The sequence below is a fragment of the Theobroma cacao genome, chromosome 9, assembly GCF_053813885.1.
Source record: "Theobroma cacao isolate CCN51 chromosome 9, ASM5381388v1, whole genome shotgun sequence".
Lineage (NCBI taxonomy): Eukaryota > Viridiplantae > Streptophyta > Magnoliopsida > Malvales > Malvaceae > Theobroma > Theobroma cacao.
In genome coordinates this window covers 49,811,792-49,834,233 of record NC_142647.1, presented here as the reverse complement: position 1 = coordinate 49,834,233, position 22,442 = coordinate 49,811,792, and the positions used below count along the sequence as shown (strand labels likewise).

The 22,442-nt window shown below is 35.1% G+C and overlaps 3 protein-coding genes and 2 non-coding genes across 6 annotated transcripts; 1 reads left to right on the top strand and 4 right to left on the bottom strand.

The window, feature by feature from the left end:
- Nucleotides 1-4,702: 4,702 nt before the first annotated feature.
- LOC18590971 (putative protein phosphatase 2C 25) lies at nucleotides 4,703-7,010 on the bottom strand. Its single transcript, XM_007016832.3, has 4 exons — nucleotides 6,341-7,010; nucleotides 5,650-5,991; nucleotides 5,358-5,537; nucleotides 4,703-5,241 (listed from the first exon to the last, which is right to left on the bottom strand). The coding sequence occupies exons 1-4, from the start codon at nucleotides 6,848-6,850 to the stop codon at nucleotides 5,080-5,082; spliced, it is 1,194 nt and encodes a 397-aa protein (XP_007016894.3). The 5' UTR covers nucleotides 6,851-7,010; the 3' UTR covers nucleotides 4,703-5,079.
- A 3,587-nt stretch (nucleotides 7,011-10,597) lies between these two features.
- Nucleotides 10,598-10,738, bottom strand: LOC148761068 (small nucleolar RNA snoR136). Its single transcript, XR_016028729.1, has one exon. It is a non-coding gene; the product is annotated as a small nucleolar RNA snoR136 (small nucleolar RNA).
- Nucleotides 10,739-10,796: 58 nt separating this feature from the next.
- On the bottom strand, nucleotides 10,797-10,882 carry LOC148761067 (small nucleolar RNA SNORD25). The gene has a single exon (XR_016028705.1). It is a non-coding gene; the product is annotated as a small nucleolar RNA SNORD25 (small nucleolar RNA).
- Nucleotides 10,883-13,094: 2,212 nt separating this feature from the next.
- On the top strand, nucleotides 13,095-16,652 carry LOC18590969 (E3 ubiquitin-protein ligase RZFP34-like). 2 transcript variants are annotated; one of them, XM_007016829.3, is made up of 13 exons: nucleotides 13,095-13,294; nucleotides 13,645-13,758; nucleotides 13,885-13,972; nucleotides 14,098-14,157; nucleotides 14,852-14,884; nucleotides 14,983-15,060; nucleotides 15,162-15,205; nucleotides 15,333-15,373; nucleotides 15,506-15,588; nucleotides 15,678-15,769; nucleotides 15,937-16,006; nucleotides 16,118-16,159; nucleotides 16,249-16,652. In XM_007016829.3, exons 2-13 carry the CDS (start codon nucleotides 13,655-13,657, stop codon nucleotides 16,402-16,404), a joined length of 891 nt encoding a protein of 296 aa, XP_007016891.3. In that variant the 5' UTR covers nucleotides 13,095-13,294; nucleotides 13,645-13,654; the 3' UTR covers nucleotides 16,405-16,652. The 2 variants fall into 2 exon arrangements, with proteins under 2 accessions (XP_007016891.3, XP_007016890.3); XM_007016828.3 differs by lacking the exon at nucleotides 13,095-13,294 and adding an exon at nucleotides 13,340-13,548.
- Nucleotides 16,653-18,474: 1,822 nt separating this feature from the next.
- LOC18590968 (UPSTREAM OF FLC protein (DUF966)) lies at nucleotides 18,475-22,057 on the bottom strand. Its single transcript, XM_088810304.1, has 6 exons — nucleotides 21,449-22,057; nucleotides 21,290-21,359; nucleotides 21,097-21,212; nucleotides 20,093-20,996; nucleotides 18,977-19,275; nucleotides 18,475-18,863 (listed from the first exon to the last, which is right to left on the bottom strand). The coding sequence occupies exons 1-6, from the start codon at nucleotides 21,654-21,656 to the stop codon at nucleotides 18,838-18,840; spliced, it is 1,623 nt and encodes a 540-aa protein (XP_088666430.1). The 5' UTR covers nucleotides 21,657-22,057; the 3' UTR covers nucleotides 18,475-18,837.
- Between the last annotated feature and the right edge of the window lie 385 nt (nucleotides 22,058-22,442).

Sequence of the window (22,442 nt, the reverse complement as noted above, 5' to 3'; positions counted from 1 at the left end):
CCGTCTCCACCTAAATAAGTACACGTGGCTGTGAAGCAGGGGAAAAAAATGGGAGTTGAAATTGTCTGGAGGTGGCAAAGTTGTTGGCCAAAAGGCAAGTCCGGTAGCGGGTGGGGACCGAGTTTTCGGTTGGAGACTGCTGTTTGAAACCAAATAAAATTGTAGGGTCTAAACGGTTCAGCTTAGGTGGCAGACAGCGGTAGGTACACGTCGCAGCAACAAAGAAACTTAAGGCTATTCGTTAAGAGAGATAAAATTAAAGGTTGAGAATAGATGGACCGATACCCTAGCTGTCTCCATCTCTTCCCCCACGATGCTTGTGTCTGGCTTTTGCCAAGTGAGAGAGAGAGAGAGAGAGAGAGAGTTTTGAGTTGGAAGTCTGTTGACGTGCACGACCAGCCTCCATTACAATAAATAAATCTTTTCTCTCTCTCTCTCTCTCTTGTTTTTTGGTTGAATATGATTTACCAGTAAAAATTGTTTGTCTCTCAAAGCCAATATCCATTCGAATCTTTTGAAAGATCAGGGAGAATTTTGGACAGCCTTCCATGTACTCGAGGGTACCAATTTTTGACAGTCACAAACTTCCTTAAAACCGCCAAATTGAAGTAGATGAGGATTTTTGGACCTTATCCATTGGTTTAATTATGGGTCAAGTGGGACATAGGAGAAGATTTTATGGCCAAAGAAAGATACCCTTTGGTGCCTTTTTCTCATAAATTTCAAGTATTTCGACCAATATTGTTTAGATTCAGATAATTCATGTTCGAAATTTACAGAGTTGAGTGAAATTAAGTGGTGATGATTATTGGAGGTGATGGTAGTGGTGGCGGTGGTGGTGGTGTTTTTTCGATTCATTTGAATGTATTTGTCGAAATCAAGTGGGGCTGAAATATGTGCCCATTGTCTCCCGGTGTTTGTTGATTAACAGTTTCATCTTGTCATCACATGCAAGGTGATCCGGTTAAGGAAGGTGCTGAATTGGATAAGCTAGAACAATTTTTTCCATAACTGAAAGGGAAAGGGAAAGGGAAAAAAAAAGGAGAGAAATTGTTGTCCATGTAAACTTCAATCGGCCAAAACTAAAGAATGGAAGAAAGGGGCCAGGGAGCCCCCAATTATCCGTCTTTGCTTTAAAAGCAAATAAAAAAAATATTTTAAATAAAATGATTGAGTTACATGTTTTAACGTGTCTACAGTTAATTCACTTAATTAATCATGTTATAGTAATAATTTACTTAATATGTTATGTTTAAGTTATTAATTAGTGAAGGATAGTGTTTTTTCAAACAAATATTGATATTGTACCTAAACATGTTACAATGATTACATTTAGTATTACCCAACAGTACGGATTGCCAAGTTTACTGAAAGTTTGGTCTAACTGAAAACCTTTTATTGGAAAAGCCACTTGGCTCCCAAATAATAGAGCCCTTGTGGCTCAGTATTATTGTCAGTAAGGGTTAGGGGGAATTTTGCGGGGTGAGCTGATTCGGTCGGTGTCGTGTATGCATCGGAGAGCTCCTTACTCCACGTAAAAGACTATTGTTCATTGAATCCATATCTATCTTTGGGAGTTTCGGATTTTCATTTCTCAAAGGATAAAATGTTTAATCTCACCCATTCTTTCTTCCCTAAGCTGTGACGCTATCCATATTATTACGCGCACGTGGTACTTATCCCAAGTCCAAACACCCCCCCCCAAATTTGATTTGTTGACCAAATCCAAGTCTTTTGCTTTACTAATATATTTAACTTTACCCAATTGTAATAAAGTGAAATAGAATACGGCACTAGATGGCTGCCTGCAATGTATAGTGTGATTAAAGAATAATTATATAAGAACATAAATCAGTTCAATGATTCAATTCAAAATAAAAATTAATCATTAATAAATAATGATTGCTATCCATCGATATTTTTGATCCGTCATTGCTATTAGTGAATCAAATTCATAATTTTTTAAAATATTATTTTAAATTTTTTTAAAATTTTTATCATTACATATTTATAATGTGACAGTTTATAATTAAGTGATAATGTATAAGTATTATATATTAATAGTATTTTGAATAAATTTGAAACATTTGGATAAATTTTGCGTCTTATTCCATTTTTTTTTTTGGTTACTAAACAAAATGGTGAGAATCAATTCCTTCAAGGAACACTGTTAGCTAGCAATGAACCACCTAAGTTGAAATTCAATTGACAAGAAACCTGAAAGGAAGCCTTGCTTAATGGCCGACTAAGTTTGTTGAGTAGGCAGAAAAACAGCAAGGTTTGTTCCGAGGCTGCCGAGTTTTGTCGTAAGACAGCAAGACAAAGAAGCTAAACATGAACCGATTGGTCGGCAGTCTAACGTGCGTGAAAAAAAAAATAACAAACCCCTTTCCAATTTCGTGCGGTTGACATGCAAACCTCATTCCCCCCTCCCAATTTGATGCCTCTTTTTTCTTGAGATTCATGCACAGCCAATAAAACAAGTTAAATCGCCAGTTGTTACACAATCAACATAAATAGATATATACTTCCTTCAATGTCATGCTTCAGCCTCACTTAACTTTCTGTAAGTTGTGTCATGGAATGGCTGGAATCATGTTATTATTTTCTTTTCTAAGTTAAAAACAAAAAAAGTTAGGAGTTAGGTCTGGGAAGTTTGGTTAATTTATGATGCTCACTGATGTTCATGTGAGCCTGCTTTTACATTGCGATTGTATCAAAGTTGAACTTTAAGACTAGTTACCGGAGAATGGGTCAAAATTCAACCCTTAGGAATTTTTTTTTTTGTAAAGAGTTTAAGTTCAAATTCTTATTTTGTTGACTCGGTCAATGAAAAGGATTAAACTTTTAGGTATCCAAAGTACGGTTAATTTATGCTACTCACTGATGTTCACATGCCTGTGCTTTTAGCTTGTGATTGTGTCAAAGTTTAACAGTAAGATTAACTGCCGGATAATGAACCAAAATTCAACATCCAAATATTTTTTTTAATTTAAAGAATTAAGTTTGAATCTTTGAAATTGTATCAAAGATTAAATCGTAGGATAATTTATGCTGCTCATTGATGTTTAACTTGTGATTGTATCAAAATTTAATAGTTATTGAAGAATTAATCGAAATTCAATACTTGAATTTTTTTTTATTTAAAGAATTAAGTTCAAATCTTCATTTTATTATATATCCCTTTCATCTTGAAAATCTGTGAGATTTTCATTTGCTCCATCATGAACATGGATTAAAATTCCTCCTTATCTCCCCAAAAGAAAAGAGGAACTTAATGTTTATAGACAAGAAGAGAAATGTAGCGGAACATGTCACAGACATTGCACGTGTTTTGGTTTTAAGACAGACAGATATTTTGAACACTTAAAACACATAACATGAATCCACGAAGCAAGCCAACAAACACCCCCCTTCCCCCTCCACCTCCACCTCCACCTCCCAAGTTGCTCTTTCGAAGAAAGACTGCGGTATTTCTAGGAACATGTGTCTGGGGGTGGTATAATAAAAACAAAAGCAGTTTGGCAGAACGTTTTGGTCTTTCTTCATGCGCTACTTTGTGTGGGTCAAGTTGTTATCGAAAAGGGGTCCTAATTAGACAGCTGATCACTACCACGGAAGATTTGATTCTTTCTCCAATGCCAACTGAGTTAAGTGGTGCAATTCTTTCTGGCATCAGGGATTTTTTTTTCTTTTTCTTATTGAAGATTTGGTCAATGCGTACGGGCTTCTTCATGATTGCGGTTCTAAAACATGTACCCACCGCATCAAAAACATTACTAGAAGGTGAAGAAGGTGATGGTTGACACCGTCCATGTGGTCAACCATCATTATCTCGAGAGCCTCAACCCCACAAATCAAATGATTTTCCATTTCTAAAGTTGTTTTTGGGGTCAACGATGGTGTCAAGTTCAAGTTCATGCTTGAGTATCTTTGGTTTGATTCAATATAGTTAGTGATTAATCTTTTCGAAAGCATACCATGTTCTAGAATTTTGAAGGTATACTTGGTCTGAATCTTTTGATGACTATCTGAGTCAATATGCATATATCACGAGATTATAATTTTTTTCCTAAAAAGTTAATCTATTGAGATATGTAATACTCCCGCACTCAAATTCGCGATGCTCTCGTTGTAGGTCTAGCCACCTCGTCTCTTTTATATCAAAATTGAGTCCGAATCGACTCAAAAATTATTTTATCACGGAATCATTAGCTACTATCCACGCTTGTGAACCAAGGATCCATCTTTTTCCTAATCGACGTGATACTCATGGTCCAAAAATAGCAGAGCAAGAACAGAGTGTTCTTGCAACCTAACATAAGAACAGAGCATTGACAGCTCCACAGAATCTGTGAAATAGGAGTGATGCTTTATCCAATATCAGTATGCGTATTCCCCTGGCTTAAAATGGTATGATGGTCTCTGCTCCATATCAGAAAGAGCTGAGATGGTTATAACCTATCCATGAATTGAACATTCAGAAATTCATGCAACTCTTTGAAATGCTTGAATTCCTGATCGTCATAGGTGAGATAGAAGGGGCAAACAGAGGAGATTGCAAGAATCACAGGTCCACAATCTTCAGTTTGCCAGAAGAAGGCATTTCGGTTTTCACTAGTTCATAAATCATGAACAGTTCATAGAAATGATCAATCTGTATGGTAAGCTGCAAGGCAGCTCAAAACAATATGTACAAAAATGAATAGGCAAAGTTGAAAAGAATGTTATTGGAAAATTGTTTCTATAAAGAATATCCAGATATACAACTCTAAAGGTCAATGAATGTCAAATATATAAACAAGTTTACAAACTGAGTCTCTCTGTGATCTTCTTCTTCAGCCGTGGGTAATTCCTAAGAAGAATGGTCAAACAAAGACTAAATCCTGCTCCTCACCAAAATAAACCAACCTCCACCTCTACTGCTCTCGCATCTGAGTCTCGAAACACCTCCAACAACTAGCTCTAAATGAATGATTCTTGTATTGCGATACTGTCCTCTCCACTCGGATTGGGAAACTACTAGGCAGAGTCAATCCTACAAGTTAATTGGTTGCCTACTTGTTAGAAATTAGACAATCATATATAGCGCCCCAGCTGAATCAGAATCACGCTAATATCATCAGATGAGCCTCGTGAAACTGAAAGGTCAACAAGTTTTTTACAGGCGAACAATGGATTTTGCTTATTGATGCCTACACATGAAGGCCGAGCTATGTCAACTGCTTCCTGATTACTAACCTGAAAAAGGGAAAAGAAAGAAAGAATCTAATTAGATTAATATGAAAAACCATCTATTGTAGAAAGATAGTGAAGATTTGAAGTACTTCCAATGAAAAACAACTTCGAAAACCAACCTTATCCCATAAGCCATCAGAGGCTAATATTAAGAACTCGCAGTCAGGTTTGATAGTAATAATCTTTGTCTCTGGCTCAGCTATTACCCACTGTTTAAGGTGCTGATCTCCAATCCCTCTGGAGACAGCCAGGCAACCCTGAATTCTCCAAACACCACGGCATAAGTCCACATAGCCACCCTGAAAAACAAATTTCACAGAATGCATCAGCCACAGTTCAGATCAAGTTCACATCATGAATGAAAACTGTGAACAAAGGCAAAGGTCATTGATTTATCGAGAAACTGCTTACCAAAGTCTCAATTCTGTTCTTTTCATCCTCCCTTGAAGGTCGGTGGTCAGATGTGAGAGCTTCAGCGACACCACCTCTGCTCATAACAGCGCGACAATCACCAGCATTTGACACAACAAGGTTTCCATTACGGATCAAAGCTGTCACACAACATGTGCCACCCGTAACATCTTCCTTAAGAAACTCAGCATCTGTTTTCAAGTAACCTTCTTTAACAGCTTCCTCTTCCTTAGTGTTGTCTCTTCTTCTAACAAATTCATCTATGATGTTCCTCTCCAGTTTCTGGGCTGCAAACTCTGCAGCTTTAGCACCTCCATGTCCATCAAAAACACCAAAAAATGCCTGCAATTAATCACAAAAAACCATATAAGTCCCACCAACTTAGAATTCATCCAAAATCGAACTGATATTATCTATCTTTTCCACTTCTTAATTGTTTCAACATCTTTTTACACTCATGGAACATAAATACTAATTGAGCAGAAATAACAAAGATGACAAAATTATTCCTTTTTCCTTTTAAGAAACTATTCTCCACCCCCACCCCCTCCTCTTTGTAAAAAGACAGCTCCTTTCGCTATAATTCTAACATATCCATCCTAAGGCAGAACTTTTATGCGAAATTTCCGAGTTCTAAAATTCTAAATTCATTAAATTCAACCAAAAAAGAATCCAGAAACCATAAAAATACCTGTTTGGAATCTCCTTGGAGTTTAACAGAAGCAGAGAACCTATCCTCCATAGCCTCTCTCCTCCCTCGTTTACAATAAACAGTATACCCATCTCCTTCTCTCTCCACCTCTCTCGTCACTTCACATGGCGTCGTTGGAACACCAAAACACATCGCCGTCGTCGCCACCGGTATATCTAGCCTTGCCGGCCTCTTCCTCTTCAATATCGTCGACACCGATCTCGGACCCAGTCCTGCAGTAGAACCGGAGCCCGAAGAAGACGATGCCGTCAAAGCAGAAGAAGAAGACGAAGATAACAAAGACCCGGGCGGCGGTTTTTGAAGCCGGAGCCTGAAAGGAGAGGAAGGCGAAGAAGGAGACGGAGAAGCTGGAGAAGACGACGGTTTGAGGTGAGTCAACGTCAAATTCAAAGCGTCCGGAGAGGGAGAAATGATCGAAGTTTTGTTACAGAACAGAGACGACGACGGAGAAAACACCGGGGAGTTACATACGGCAACCGAACACGACATCGCGTTGTTTAATCAGTTTTTTTTCTTTTCCTTTGCTGTTTTCCAACGTTCGAATTTTGGGTTTGTTCTTGTTTGTTTGATTTCTCTTTCTGTGCGTCAGACAGAGGGAATATATATATTAAGGGCAAAGTGCTGAGGGAGGTCTTTGCTTTGCGTGTTAATGGCGGAGTGGTTATTAATATAGAGATTTTGACCACTGACTTGACTTTTGGGCACTCCCCGCTTTTTTTTTATTTTTGTGGAAAGTCATGGTTGCCCCTTACTATTATCACGCAGGGAAATTTGCGGATTTTGTTCTTCTTTTTGAAAAAGTATCTATCCATTGTTTAGTGGTTAAGAATATTATTACGGTTTAACAAGTCCAATGAGTTTCTTCTTCTAATTAAGATTTAAATAGTAAAAGCAATTCTTAAATTATTATCTTTTTTATCTTAATTTATTTATCATATCTAAATAAATTTTTAATCAATCTTTATTCAAACCGATTTTTAATCTTAATGAAAAATTAACCGCATCATAGTTCATGTAAACGAACTTTTTTAACCAATTAATATTATGACGTGAATAGCTTAAGTCATACATCACATGAACAAATAATATCAATCATTGTTAAATTTAATTATGATTAATTTTTCATTAAAATTAAGGATTTATTTAGATACAATAAATGAATATATCAAAATATTATATTATGCTTTAAACTTTACCCAATTTACTTTGTTTCTTGTTATTACACTATGTTTAAATTAACGAGATACATTATATGACTCAACTTTTACGATCAAACTAAGTTCAATTTGTCAATTTGATATATTTTGAGTGACAATAAAAAAAATACAAAATCAAAGCTTTTTGAATTTAACACATCCTTAAAATCTTTGCACCATCATACACAAAATTATTTTTTCATTATTAGGATATTAGCTATGTACATTTATTAAACCTATTTATATATATTTTTATAATTTTAATATATTAATTAATTATATTATATTTATTCATATAATTATTATGTTTACGAAATATATTTAAAATATAAAAACATAAATGATCAAATCTAAGAGAGTAATTGAATAAAAGGAAAAGGGGGTAAGAGAGGAATTGAATAAAAGGGAAAGGTTGGCGATCGCAAATTTGAAACGAGCAGCCGTCCAAACAGAGGAAGGGGTGCCCCATCCCAGGCAAGTAAGAAAAGGTCAAACACGGTACAGGTGTAAACCAGCACAGTTGGTAAAGAGTGTATTTGACTACACCCAGTGAAGTGATTGACCTGACGAACCTCCCTTCCTCTTTCTTCTGGCTTCTAATTGCCCTTTCAGCGACGAATAAATCATTACTGTCGCTACAAAATTATATATATATATATATATATATATAAATAATAATAATAAAAAAAGTCCTTAGCTACGAAGAATCACGTGGATCCCACACCCATCGCCCGACCTTTGCAGTTCTCTGAGGTTACCGTTGCCTAGACGCATTCCCATTTACGACCGTTGTGCCGCTGAATTCTCGCTGACGTCATTTCGACCCTCTAAAATTATATTTTTCCCATAAATCTTTTTTAATAAATAAATTAAACTGATAATTTTATTTAGTAAAATTATAGAATTACTTTTACAGATTGATAAATAAGTTAATTTTAAATTATAAATATTTTGATAATTTTGTTATGTAAAATCAACAGCTTAAACTCTCTTTAAAAACAAAAACTATCCTCGTAATATTAAATATTAATTGTAAGATAATATTCATAGGGGGCTAATTGAAATCAATTAAAATTAGAAGAAGTATGAGTGAAACTTATTATTTTTTTTTTTATTTTGGTTGTCTCTGGGACTGTTGACTTCTAGAAATGAAACCCTGTCAAGAAAAGCATGCACAAAGAAATACTATTAAAATTAATGGTTTTTGTTCTTCTGCTTCTTCTTCTTTCTTCTTTTGATTTAAGGACTTGACTACGGGACTGGTTCAATAATGTTTCCATTGATGCTTTCTGTTGATCAGATCTTTTCCACTATTTGATTTGAACTTTCCACTTGAATAATGTTCTTCTATCTATACTTTACTTGATCCAATTCTTCAGTACTACTAAGGAGTATTTCATTTAAATTTAATATTAAAAAACAATAGGACAATCTTTTATTAACAATAAATAAACTGGCAAGAAAATTATTCCAAAGAATTAAATCATATTATTATTTTTAATATTTTTGTATAAGTAGAATAATCTTTTATTGCAAATTATTGGACTGGCCCAAAAATTATTTATAATCTTTTATAAGTAGAAAATTATTCCAAGGGAGAAAATAATAATTATTTAATAATAATTTATAAATTGTGGCCCAAAGGGCCGGAAATAAACAAAATTTAGGGTTCTCTCCCATTTCAAATTAGGCCCAAAAATTTTGAAGTTCAGCTTGGTCTTTCTTTAGGCTTTAATTTGAACCTATTGAGGTACAGCTTGGGCCTGTTGGGCTCTAGACTCGTTCAAGTCCGATTTCGAGGTCCGGTGTCCACTGCATCTTTTTAATACCCTTTTAAATTTCTTTTTCTAATGAAAATATTTGAATTTCTTTTTTCACTGTATTTTTTTATTCTATTCAATTTTCATTAATATTAAAACAAAGATTTTAATTTTGATTTTTTTTGGGAAATATTAACTTATATCCTTATTGAAGGCGGCAAACAAAGACCCATAACAAAAGTAGTAATATAGCTTCATTATCAATTGGAGGATCATTAAACAAATTTGTCAACATTCCAAAAATAAATTAAAATTATAATATAAATATTAAATACCTTATAATATAAAATAAAATTGTCAAAATACCAAAATAATCTCTGTATTCATATATTTTCATTAATTTAGTCTTTGTATTGATAATTGAAACAATTTAATCTTTTAATTTTTTATATTGAAGCAATTTATCGACGATGACATCAAGACAAATTTATTAACAAATTTGTTGACATCAACATGATGACATGGTAATTCTTGCACAACAAATGAGCAAAAAAAAAAATCCATGCCAAGAAGGAATTAAGTTGAAACAAAAATACATAAATAAAATAATACAAATATTTATAATTATATTTAATTCTATCAATCATAAAAGTAATTTTTAATTCAAAATGTAATTTGAAATATTAAATAAAATAAAACATAAAAAATAAACAACAAATTAAAATATTACAGCAGCTCATATTCTATAAGTGTAATAAAAAATCTGTCACACTCAAATTAAGCAATTAAAGAAAAAAATTATTTTTTATAATCATCGTTAACTCTATAACACATTTTAAAAAAACATAAATAATAAAAACATATGTTCTCAAAATATTAATAAAAAATAAAAAAAATTCAAATCAAAATAAAAAATATAAAACTTTCATCATCATTACCCTCTACTCTACATGACACCGCCACATTAATATGTCCATGTCATTGCCACATCACCATATCAATTCCACGTGGCATTACCATATGTGAGCAATGACATCATCACCTTAACCATAAAATTAGACAATAATACTAAATTGGTTTCATTCACAAAATCGAAAAGCTAAATTACTTCATTTTTAAATATAAGAACTAAATTGACAAAAAGTATAAACGTAAGAACTATTTGAGTAATTTGAGAAAATAAATTTATGTTAAGAAGAATGAACAATTAAGTTATTGACTAAGAAAAAATTAAGGTAAAAATTAAGGTTAAAATATATTAAATAAAAAAGAAAAAATTTAGTTATAGTTCTCCAACGTCCAAATGCTACATAATCGAAACACTGGATAGCGAGGAGAACGATCGATTTAGGCTCCTTTATAAAAAAAAAGCTCAAAATAATTATTGAAATTAAGTTTTAAGCTTAAGACAAAGAAGCCATTGATTGAAAGTCCCAATAATCCAAGAAAAAAAGAGAGAAAATTAGATTGTTTATTTCGTAGAACTCAGTCCCTTAGATGTTCGTAAAGAGCTGCGATCATGTTCGCAATTCATTACAGGTCTGTTATAGCTCATCACCGTTCTTGAACAAAAACAAACACTCCACGAAATTAAATTTAATAATTTTTTTTCTTTTGAAAATGTAGTTGCCCAAGTGTTCTCCCGGAAAATTACAGAGATTTGAGGGAGAGATATGGTTAAAAAGCAACACGATGGCTTTCGCTTCAAGGGAACGAGTCACGTGGGAACGGAGATTGAATCCACACTGACCAGATAGCGAAGCTTCTCGAAGTTTTGAACACCAGATTTAGAACCCTAGCTTGGAAATCTATAAACAGAGGAAGAGAAGATACTGAAAACCCTAGCTGAGGTAGATGTCCGGAGGAGTCGATTATATAGAAGAAGGGTTGGACAGATTTGACGGTTGATATGAGTGTTTTATTTGATGGACGGCTCAGATTTTATGCCTTAATTTTACCCTAATTTTTCCTCTGGGCTGGGCCCTGTGAAATTCCCAAAACTAACCTCATCTTTATAGCTTTCTGATTGGGCCTGAAAATTGAATATTAAATGGGCTTGCAAAGCCCATACTTTATTTTTAGCTCATTTATTGTTTTTTTTTTGGTCCATTTTATCATTTTTAGCTCTTTCTGCATTTGTCAAAATCCTGTTATGAAGACAATAAAAAAGGAAGATGCGTATTCTCTGAGGGCCACTCCATTCCCAGGCCAACTCCATAATTTACTGTTCTCTAATCTAATTGAATCAGATGGGGACTTTAAATGGTCATACGCTGAGGATATAGTAAAATGCCCAAATGAAGTTAGAGCCCAATACGGCTCGTCAAGGCAAGCTGCTAGGTTGGGAGGGATAAGATAGAGTACTTTCTTCACCACCTCCATTAGTAATGCAGCTGTCAAACGTTCCTTGTCCCACTCTCCATTCGGTGACATAAAATCCCGCACCCAATCTGTCATATCTACTAGGAAGCCTTCCTCTGCAGCAATGTTAAACAGTGGCAAGTCTCCTAACCATATAGCAAACCAGCAACTAATGGAAGCTCCATCTCCAACTATCCATCTCACATTTTTCATGAATTCACTCCACAATCTGCTGATCGAAAAACTTAATTTATTTTGATCAATGTAGTCAATTTTAACTATATATAATGTTTTTAATAATATAGCTTAAATATATTTGATTTAATCATATATATTTTATATATTAATAATAATAAAAATCGATCAAAATAGTCGAATAAATAATTTTTTTATCAATTAATTTTAAAATCAAAATAACCGAATTCAATGGATTTCGATTGAAACCAACTAATACTCACCTCTCTTTCTTAAAAAGACCTATACCAAACCTTTATTTAGTAGATAGAATGATCGATATGAATATGAATATCTCAACCAGATAAACCCTAATAAATTTTCAAAATATCTCAACTTGCCCAAAAATTCCCTGTCCTTTTTATCCCTTTTTGTTGGTTTGCCTGCATTTAGTGGTCTAAGTCCACCTTCAAACCTTATCGCTATGTCTCTGCAAATCACACGTGGTTGCTACTCTGACCAATCAGCATCTGCCACGTTCATCTCCAGCCACAAAAACCTCGAACGGAAAACACCAATTATCCTGGGATTTCCTTCATTTTTTAAAAATTAACTTTAGTTTGGTGTGGGTCCCAATCCTAGTCAGCAGATAATTAGATGCTAATCCGCTTCTCTTTTGCATGTGTGTTTTAGTTTAAAACCTCTAAACAACACGCTGTTCAAAGACAGCCAGCTGTTTTTAACGAAATCCGACGGCACAGTGGTAAGATAACCGGATCTATCTTCTTTCCACGCCTTTCCCAAGAGCGTGGGTTCACCCCTTTCCTTTTCCCTTTTTATTCGTTTTATGCAAAAATTAAAATAGAAAATATATTTAGCTATTTCAGTTTAAATTCAAGAAAAATATTTTATTAAATATATAATCACTAATTAGGTTTATTAAGTTTAATTTGGTCCACCAAATCCCTTTTGTTGATGTCTATTATCTACCAATAAAAAGTATTAAAATTATTAATATTTTCTCATAACATTTTCAACTGTATAAAAATAAAGTTTGGATAATAATGGTAGTATTGGAGAGCCGGCGCGTGAATAATACTATTTGCTGTTGGCGCTTGAGATACAAAACCTTCATTCCAGACCATAAAACTTCATCCCAAAAATGCCCCAAAAAGGGCGTTGAGAACTCCGGAAGTTCTGTACTTTTCATGGTAATTTTACCGTCTCTCTACCTTTTAGCCGTTTGTTTCCCGCCAGCCATTGTCCCATGATCTATAAAAAACCACGGGAACCTCCTGTTAACTCGGAGTCACAAACCCCAACTCACTCTGTTCATCAACTGACTGAGTCATCTTACTACTGATTCAAAAAATCCAAAAAAAGCTTTCTCTGAGTTTGTATTTATCCAAAGATCACAGCTTTTAAAGCCGCTTTAATACCGGGTACGTTGGCAAAGGAAATTCTCCCCAGAGAGAAAGACAGTTTCTAATTATAGTAGCTAATGACTAAATGCAATCGTGGTCTCAATTAGCTGTCTGATTAATTGTCTGACATTTGCCACCCTCTGCCGTGTTGATGAGTCATCTCGTTTGAAATTTACTGATATAAATACCATTTTTTTCTCCAAATAACAAAAAAGAAGTTACGATTCTTGCTACATATTGGGTTTGATGGGATAATTGGATTCTGTATCAGGGTTGGGTTTTCTATTCTTTCATTGTCTTTTGAGTTGTTTTTCTTGTTTAATCTCTGCAACTGTTGTTAACTTTTGGTTTTCTTTGGGGAGGTTCAGACTCCAGAGAATGGAAGGTGGATGTGAGACAAAGTTATCTACTGATGAATTGGAATCTGTTGAATTTGGAAATCAAAATGCTGCTTTGATGGAGATTGGATTAGGGAATCATGGGTATGTCTCATTTCTTTTGCTTCTTCAAATTCAACCTCTGGTTTTGCCTTTCATCAAGTTTTTTGTGTGATAGCCGTTTGATAATTTGTGGGGATTTACTTTTTGCTTTTTTGTATATATGATTAGGTGCTTGCATTATAGAAGGAGATGTAAGATTAGAGCACCATGTTGCAATGAGATCTTTGATTGCAGGCATTGCCATAATGAAGCTAAGGTATGATCGAAATATGTTTTCTTTCTTTTTCTTCTTTTCTTTGCTTAAGGAAAAGTTTTGATATGGGTTAATATTGGCTTAGCTGATCCTGTTTTTTTGGGTGTTATTGGAAAATCTATGAACAGAATTCCCTGGAATGTAATCCTCTGGAGCAACATGAAATTCCACGCCATGAAGTTGAAAAGGTTTGTCTTTTTACTTTTCCTGGTATAGTATCTAGTTTCTGATATTCCCTGTAATCATTAATTTAGATCCCAAAGATGATTAGTTTTTCTCCCTTTCCCTTTGATCTGAGGGGTTTCTTCCAGGAAAAAATCGCTTGTATCCTGATAGATATGTCTGATATTTTGCATGAAGACAATGAGGAATGGAAAGTTGTAGGGCCAGAAATTTAAAAAAGAACCAATTCAATGAATCTTTTGTGGTTGTCAAATTGAATCTTGCCTTTTATGCTTTCTTTTTCTTGCTCTTTTTTCACACCCTTTTTGTGTTAAAAAGCAAGTGGATTTTGTGATCTGTGGTCTCATAGATTATCCATAAAACTTTAGGTAAAAGACAAAAAGCACAAGGATAAAACTCTGACTGGATAGAATCTGGACCAGTTTTTGCAAATGAATGGCTATAAAGAATGAGCCAGAAAGGAGAATAAACTCCTGATTAAGATAGCCGTCCGAATCCCCTGTTTCAGTTTGTTTTAATCCTTAGTAATATTCATTAACTAAAGTAGCAGTTATTCTATGGATAATGTTTGGTTTTTTTTAACTTTATGTAACAAAATATCTTTGCTTGTTGACTGATCTCAATCTCCAATAAAATTCACAAAGCAATCCTTTAGATTCTCACATGATTTGTCTAACCTTATTCTTTTGACAATTTCAGGTCATTTGCTCCCTATGCGACACAGAACAAGATGTGAGTCTCCTTGAACATCACATGAGAATAAGACGATTTATTGTTTAAAAGCTGAAACTAAATCGGGGTTATAACATTCTTGTCTTTTACCCTTTCAGGTTCAACAATATTGCATCAATTGCGGAGTCTGTATGGGGAAGTACTTCTGTGCTAAATGCAAATTCTTTGATGATAATGTAAGTCTTTTTCGGTTCTTTGCTAACTTTTAATCTTTCAAGTCTTGGCTTGCAAATTTTTTAAATGATTGCTGATGTGATGAACTGTTACATGATTTCAGGTTTCTAAAAACCAATACCACTGCAATGAGTGTGGTATATGCAGGTAAGATTTTCGAGTTTATGCTCAAACCTAGAATATCTACCGAAACCCATCTTCTTGATCAGAATCACTCTTATAATTTGATAATTTCTTACCATTTCTCATTATCTCTTTTATGACTGCTTTGCAGAACTGGAGGTGAGGAGAACTTCTTTCATTGCAACAAATGTGGTATGTGAAAGTTGATAACTTTTATTTCAAAACAAAACAAATGCAGTCCCTCTTTCTTTTCTTCTTCTCCTCGTAGCGTTTCAGCCTGTCACCAAACTGACATTCTCGGGATTTTTGAAATTGCTGCTGCAGGATGTTGCTATTCCAAATCAATGAGCGATGCACATCGTTGTGTGGAGAGAGCAATGCACCACAACTGCCCTGTTTGCTTTGAGGTAAACTGAAGCACCATTGCAATGATACTAAGCAAATTTGGGGTGAAAAGTTGTTTCTTAGGGATGACGACGTCTTCCATTTTTTGCAGTTTCTTTTTGATACAATGAAGGATATAACTGTCTTACCTTGTGGACACACAATGCATTTGGAATGTTTGAGAGAGATGGAGCAACATTATCTGTAAGCACTATAAACAAGTATTAGAAATTCATTGCTACTTTAATGGAGAGAATCAGTGATGATATTTCCTAACATGTTTCATCCCAGTTTCATATATATGTTTCATTCCCACATCAATTTTTGTGAATTTCAACCAGCAATTTCTAATCTATTTCTTATTACTGCAGGTACTCTTGCCCAGTCTGCTCAAAGTCTATCTGCGATATGTCCGAATTGTGGAGAAAGCTTGATCAAGAGGTACTTGTCGTGCTTGTAGAATAATTGTTTCTTTTTCCAAATGATAGTGTGCTTATACTTGTGCAGCTCATGCTCTGGGTCCTAACATCGCTCTATTGAATCTTATTGCAGATTGCCTCAACCCGGATGCCTGCTGTATACCAAAATAAGATGGTAAGTGTTAAGCAATAAGAAACAGGATGGCTTTTGTTAGAACAATGGCAACCAGTCCCTAACTTTTCAGTTTTGCTTTGAAAAATTAGGTATGGATTCTCTGCAACGATTGCGGAGCCACTTCCCGTGTCCAGTTCCACATTGTGGCACACAAATGCCTGAATTGCGAGTCCTACAATACCAGACAGACACGCGGAGGCCCTGCAGCTTCATGCTCATCGGTGATTGCCGAGATGGTGAGATGATCAGTGCTTTTTTTCCACGCTTAAGATTAGTTAAGCGTCGAAATTTAAATCCCCGAGACGAGCAAATTTATTCTGTCCAAACCACAGTTCAGTTCTTCTGTAATTTACCGTGTCTTAATAAACATGCCAAAAGAGCTAGTGGCAAAAAGGACACTTATTGAGAAAGTGTTACCTTCCATTATGTTCTGTCAATGACATTAGTCTTTGTAAATACATTGTGAATACAGATGGTACAGATCTTGCATGTATACTGAATTCAGGATGTTCTTGTTCAAAATCCAGTCATTAAATCTTATTCTTGTCCAGGAAGTTCCATGGAAGCAAGAAATTCTGGAACAGCTTTTTCTCTTCCAGACTCTTAATATTCCCAATCTAGCAGGGATTTGCCTTTATTCCCCCCTCAAGGAAAAATGAGTCATGACCCTTTGGGCTAGGAATTTCAAACTTGGCATTGGGCAATGATTTGACAACCATTCAGACAGTGCCACCATTGGAACAAACAGCAGAGCAGGTTTTGTAGTAATACACAAAAACTGGTCGGCCATGGCTGACGTTCTTTAAGGGAGCAAGAATCTCAACTCTGAACCTTAGCCCTTAGCTACCAATATCCAAATTTTTAATTTTAACCCTTTGATTCAAACCCCATGAGAGCATTGATGTCTCTTGTCCCTATATCTTACAGAAACCTGTAAAAGAACAGAACCCTAGGCCTTCTTAAAAACCTGTGTATATTGTTATTAATGTGGACAGACATACGCTGAAACCATTATCCAAACAAAACTAACAGCTTTGATCAGAGATATTAAATGTCTTGCAGTTTCACTGATCACTGATCATTACTTTTTTCTTTTTTGGTAATAACCATAAGATTTATATAATACCCGTGCCTTCAATCTTTAGCTAATGTAAATAGTTGATAAATATTAGTACAATGATTTAAATGCCTGGCTTGAATGGAGGTTCGTCTAAATGAATCATTTAATGATTCTAGTTCAAAAGTACAATAATTGGATCATAGTAGCATACTCAAATAATAATGTGACAATTATTAAAACTTTATATAAATAATGAGTGAGTATTCAATTCAATTTTAAAATTTTGAAAACCAAATTAACTAGAATGAATTTTTTAACAATATTTTAAAAATATTGTATTTATAAATAATATTTTAAAAAAATCTATTACTAATATCAATTCTTTTAATTGACTCCATTGAAAATGTAAAATATTAAAAATTGACTGAGAATTGTTTCTAACCGTTCAGTACCTAAATTGAAAATTAAAAATTAACCGAAATAATCGAATGAATTAGTTTTTAATCAATTAATATAGAAATAGAAAAACAATTGAATTAATCGAATTCATTTTATTTCAATCAATTATTTTAATTCGAACCAATTATTGCTCGTCTAAGCTAAGTTTACTGTATTTGTCTATTGGGCTTTTGAGTAAACCGTAGGAATAAAGGTTGTACGCATATTATACAAACCAAAAGAGCTGAGAGGCTCAGTCCCCAAAGCCTTTCCTCCCTCTGTCCTAGCAAAAAGCAAAGAGAGAGAGAGAGAAAAAGTAGCTACGGCTACAACATCCGAGAAGTAGACAGCTTTTTCAGACAACTCATTAATGGCCACCCCAAACCCTTTTTCCTTCTGTCTCTGCCTATGTGGTTAAACTTCGTGCGCCACATAGGATTTCGTCTTCCCACACGTGGATTTAAGAGTTTTTGGGGCAGGCCCATGCCCCCCCAGTGCCCCTCCACCCTCTCCAGTCACTTTGTTATAAACACACCCCCTTTTGTCGGATTTTTTAAATAAATTACCGCCTACTGTTTCTTTGACTTTTGCTTTGACTTTGCAGAGTCAAAAGCGTTTCTTCCTCCATTTGAGCTAAAGGGGTCAACCTGAACCACATAGGATTCCAAGCTTAAGCCTATAACCCTGGGTCAAGTGCAAGAAAAGTTTACCTCGGTTGTCGATATACGTCAATTGCGGAATCAATGCAGTTTCTGCATGTTCTTGCAGCGGCAGCAAGCAGGGAACTGTTTCTTCAGGTTAAAAAAAAAAAAGAAGAGAATGCCAAAGGGATGATGGTATTGCAACTGTGGTTACATTAAAGCACGAATCTCATATAAGAAAGCTGGAACCAAAAAATTGTACTCCGACCATCAGGAGGGGATATCTACCTTTCTCTTTTCTGCCTTTTTTTTTTTTTTTTTCCTTCTTTTAGCTTTCCAGATTTACAGAATCATCACATGGACCCGCCAATCTATCTTTAAAATCATTTGAAATTCAAACCAAATTTGAAGACCAGAAGTTTTACTTGTTGAAATAAGCTTTTACCAAAAAGGATCCGAGAAGGTATCCGTTGCCTAAACCTCGAAATGCTCTGACTAGGAGCAACCGACAATGGTATCACATGGCGCTTTAGATTGGATTATAACCCGAGCTCCTGAAGCAAGCCTGTTGAGGGAAATCAAACCACACCGTCAACCAACATGAAACAATAAAATATCAGACGTAAGGATCATTTTGATTATCTATCTTGAAGATGCTGGGAGGAGTCTACACTTAACTTTCTTCAATTTTGATCACCTTCTCCTCTTCTCTGAATGAATCCAACCTTTTTGATTGTTTTTCACCTGCAATGGGCTCTGTGATTCTTCTACTGCCGCCGTTCGATATGCTACTTGATACCAAGCGTGAGTTGTCCATCCCATCAGAGGAGTTTCTTGGTTTTACAGAAACAGGGGATCTCATAGACTCGCTTCGTGGTTGCTTGCTTAGTGAAGCCTTGATAGAACGAGGGATGCATTTCGAACGTCCCAAATTCAACTCTTCTTTGTCTTCAGCTGAATCCAGCTGCTTACAAGCACTGCAATTCGAATTAGTTTCATAGATTTAGCATAAGCTACAAAAGAAATGTAGCTGAAGCTACATTATATTATTTGATAAGAATAAAAACAGCACATTTCAATTGAAAAGAAGCTTAGACCAATAGGTCTATGAGCCCTGATAAGCTGATACAGTCATCATTATGACTTCCACAGAAGACGCCTTCAATGTTAAATAATATGGAACTATCACCTAGAAGATTCATTATGCTCTCAAATACCACACATAGATGATTACAGACATACATAAAGGAAGCTCTTTATATGTGAGGCATCCTAATTGGATCAGAAAGAAGCATATTGTGCCATAAGGAATATCTTCACATGACTTAAAGAACAAAAGTACAAGTTCAAAGGTAATGCATGGGCTTTGCCACATTTAATTATACAAGAGCCAATTGCTTTTTCCATAAACTCTTTGACGTATTTTACCCTTCTTCCCTCTAATCCCGTTCTTTTTAAACTGCATCAGAAAAAGGAATCATGGCCCATGAATCAGCATTCTAGACTGTCAGGATATAGAAGACCAAACTGAAGAAATCGGGTTGAATTTGACTGTGCTAAGCTCTTAGTTAATATGAACTATGTTCCTATCCCTACTCTAAGACTAGTGAGGTCACAAGCGTGACCCATTCTGAGCACATTTTAGAATTCTTTGCTATGCAACTAAGTGAAAAGAGTGTGATCGGCACATTTGGCTATTCAAATGCTCTGCTATATAGTGTCAAGACAGTTCATTTGTTTAATGCCAAGAGTAGGCAAAGAATCCAATAAGAAAAGATTCAAAAACAAACTTACCTATCAGCATTGTATGAAGAAGAACGTTTCAGAGTTGTACGTCCATCTCCTTCTTCCTTGAGCATTTTTGTCTCAATCAAACTACCACTGAAATATTCTTTGTCTTCCAATCTCAGGCCCATCAACCTTGGATTCTCCGATAAGCAATCTAGCTCTCCCAACATGATTGAAGTAGGCAATAATGGTGAAGAAAATTTTGAATGTGAAAACCTTGGTCTGTATGTTGGAACAAGGCCAAAACTATGGTCTTTCACAGATATTGACCCACATGAGATCAATTGCATCAACATGCTTGTTGCCTTGAGCCTTGCATTGGTTGGCATTCGAATCTCTTCCTCTTCAAGAATCCTAAAACTATTGATTTTATTCACATCAGCTCGGATTAGAGATTCCAAAGTTTCGGTTTTCCCACCTGAAGATGATGCGCTAGAAGTGGACGGTGGAGGAGAAACTGAATTTCCGCATATCTCAGAATTATCTTTCACACGAGGGCTAGAGACTTGGTTTTGAAAATTGGTATTGCATTCAGGTTCTAACAACCCATCATCAGTTGAAACACCCCTTGTACAAGTTTCCCGTGTCTTAGGTCTGCTTGTGTTTTCCTCAGTCTGCGTTGAAGCATCTGCTAACCCGTCACTCTTATAAACCTTATACTCAGTCAAACTAAGAGAACAACCCCAGGAAGAATTCTTTCCATATCTAGACTCTGGTGACGCACCGGAGGAGCCAGGAGTCGGACGATTAACTGGAGAAGACAGTTCATCATCCTGAGAATGCTTTGTTCTCTTCCCATTCAAGCTGGAAGAAGATGAAGAATCATCTTGGCTTCTAGAAGAAGATGGTGGTTCAGGTAATTGCTTCAGATTTTGCAGTCTAATGCTATTCCCAACAGGACTAAAACGATCTGAACACAAAAGAATTCACTAGCATTAAAAGACTAGCCTTATATTCTCTTTTTCTCGCTTACGAAACCAATTAAAAATATATATATAAGTGATATGAACCTGAGCTAGACTCTTCGAATAATTCGGAACCTTTGAGAACGTATTCATTTCCATGAGCGGGAAGAATTAAATCATCTTCAGAGAGATCATGCCATACGAATCCATTCCTATAGCTTCTGCAATTATTAATACTCCGAAAATAAGTAACCAAAAACAGAAGTAAAAAGAATAAGGTAATTATTTCATATTTTACCTCTTGCAAGACCAAGAATACAAGGAAGCCATTCCTCTGCCTCTAAGAATGTTAAGCCTCTCAATCACATCTACACAACACAAAAGTTTCTAAAATAATCAATTAAGAAAAAAAATTAAAAATAAATTAATGAAATTTTTTTTGAAAAAGTTTAATTACCTCTCAAATAGAGACCATCGCGGGAAGACAGAGGAACTTCGATGAAATGAGGATGTTCAAGCTGGCGATTTCTACAGAGATAATAAACAACAGGAACTTTCCGGTTATGCTGATAATACTTCGGCGATTTCTCAGTCCAAATTTTAGCTCTCTCCGGACTCACTTGCCTATATTTCTTCATTCTCGTCTCCATTTCCGATCCAAACATCGCTTCAAAAACCCTAACGAAACAGCTTTTAAACCTCCAGTTTAATCGAAAAAATCATGGAATTTCGGTTGTTTGGTTTAAGTAATTCAGATCTGTGAAAGCGAAGCTTCCAAAGAAACAAACAGTTTGTAACTGAAAAACGAAGAAAGAACGAAAGAGAAAGTGAGTTACGGAGAGAAGAAGGAAAGGCTAGTTGGTTAGTGTTAAAATGAGGAGGAAAACGACGGAAGAGTGAGCTGGAATTTAATGCCAAAATTTGTTGTTTGGTTGATAGTGATTGGGGGGAGAGAAAAAGAAAAAGGCAGGGGAGAAAAAAAAGAAGGAAGGGGGAACTCCGGGGGGTGAGGCGAGGGGCCGAGTTTTCTTCGTTTGTTTTGTGCTTCCTGCTGCTGCTTCTTTTCGAGTGTTTTGGCCGATTCGATGGGACTTGACTCGCAGTCCTTGTGTGAGAGGACTCTTCACTTTTCTTTTGGTTTTTTCTCGTAGCTTTTGGCCTGGCCTGGATTTGGCTTTTTCCCAGCTTTTCTTTTTTTAACTTACTTCATACTTTATTTTTTCAAATTTTGTATGAAAATTAAGAAAAAATTATAATATAAATGTTCAAAGCATTAATATATTAAAAATTAAGAATATTATATTTTTAAAATAGTTAAAAAAATTAACAAAAAAAATACAAGGAATATTTGGCTTTTTCCCGGTTTTTATTTTACTTACTTCTTTCTTTTTTTATTTTTTATGAAAAATAAGATAACAATTCTAATTTTGATATATTTTATATTAAAATTT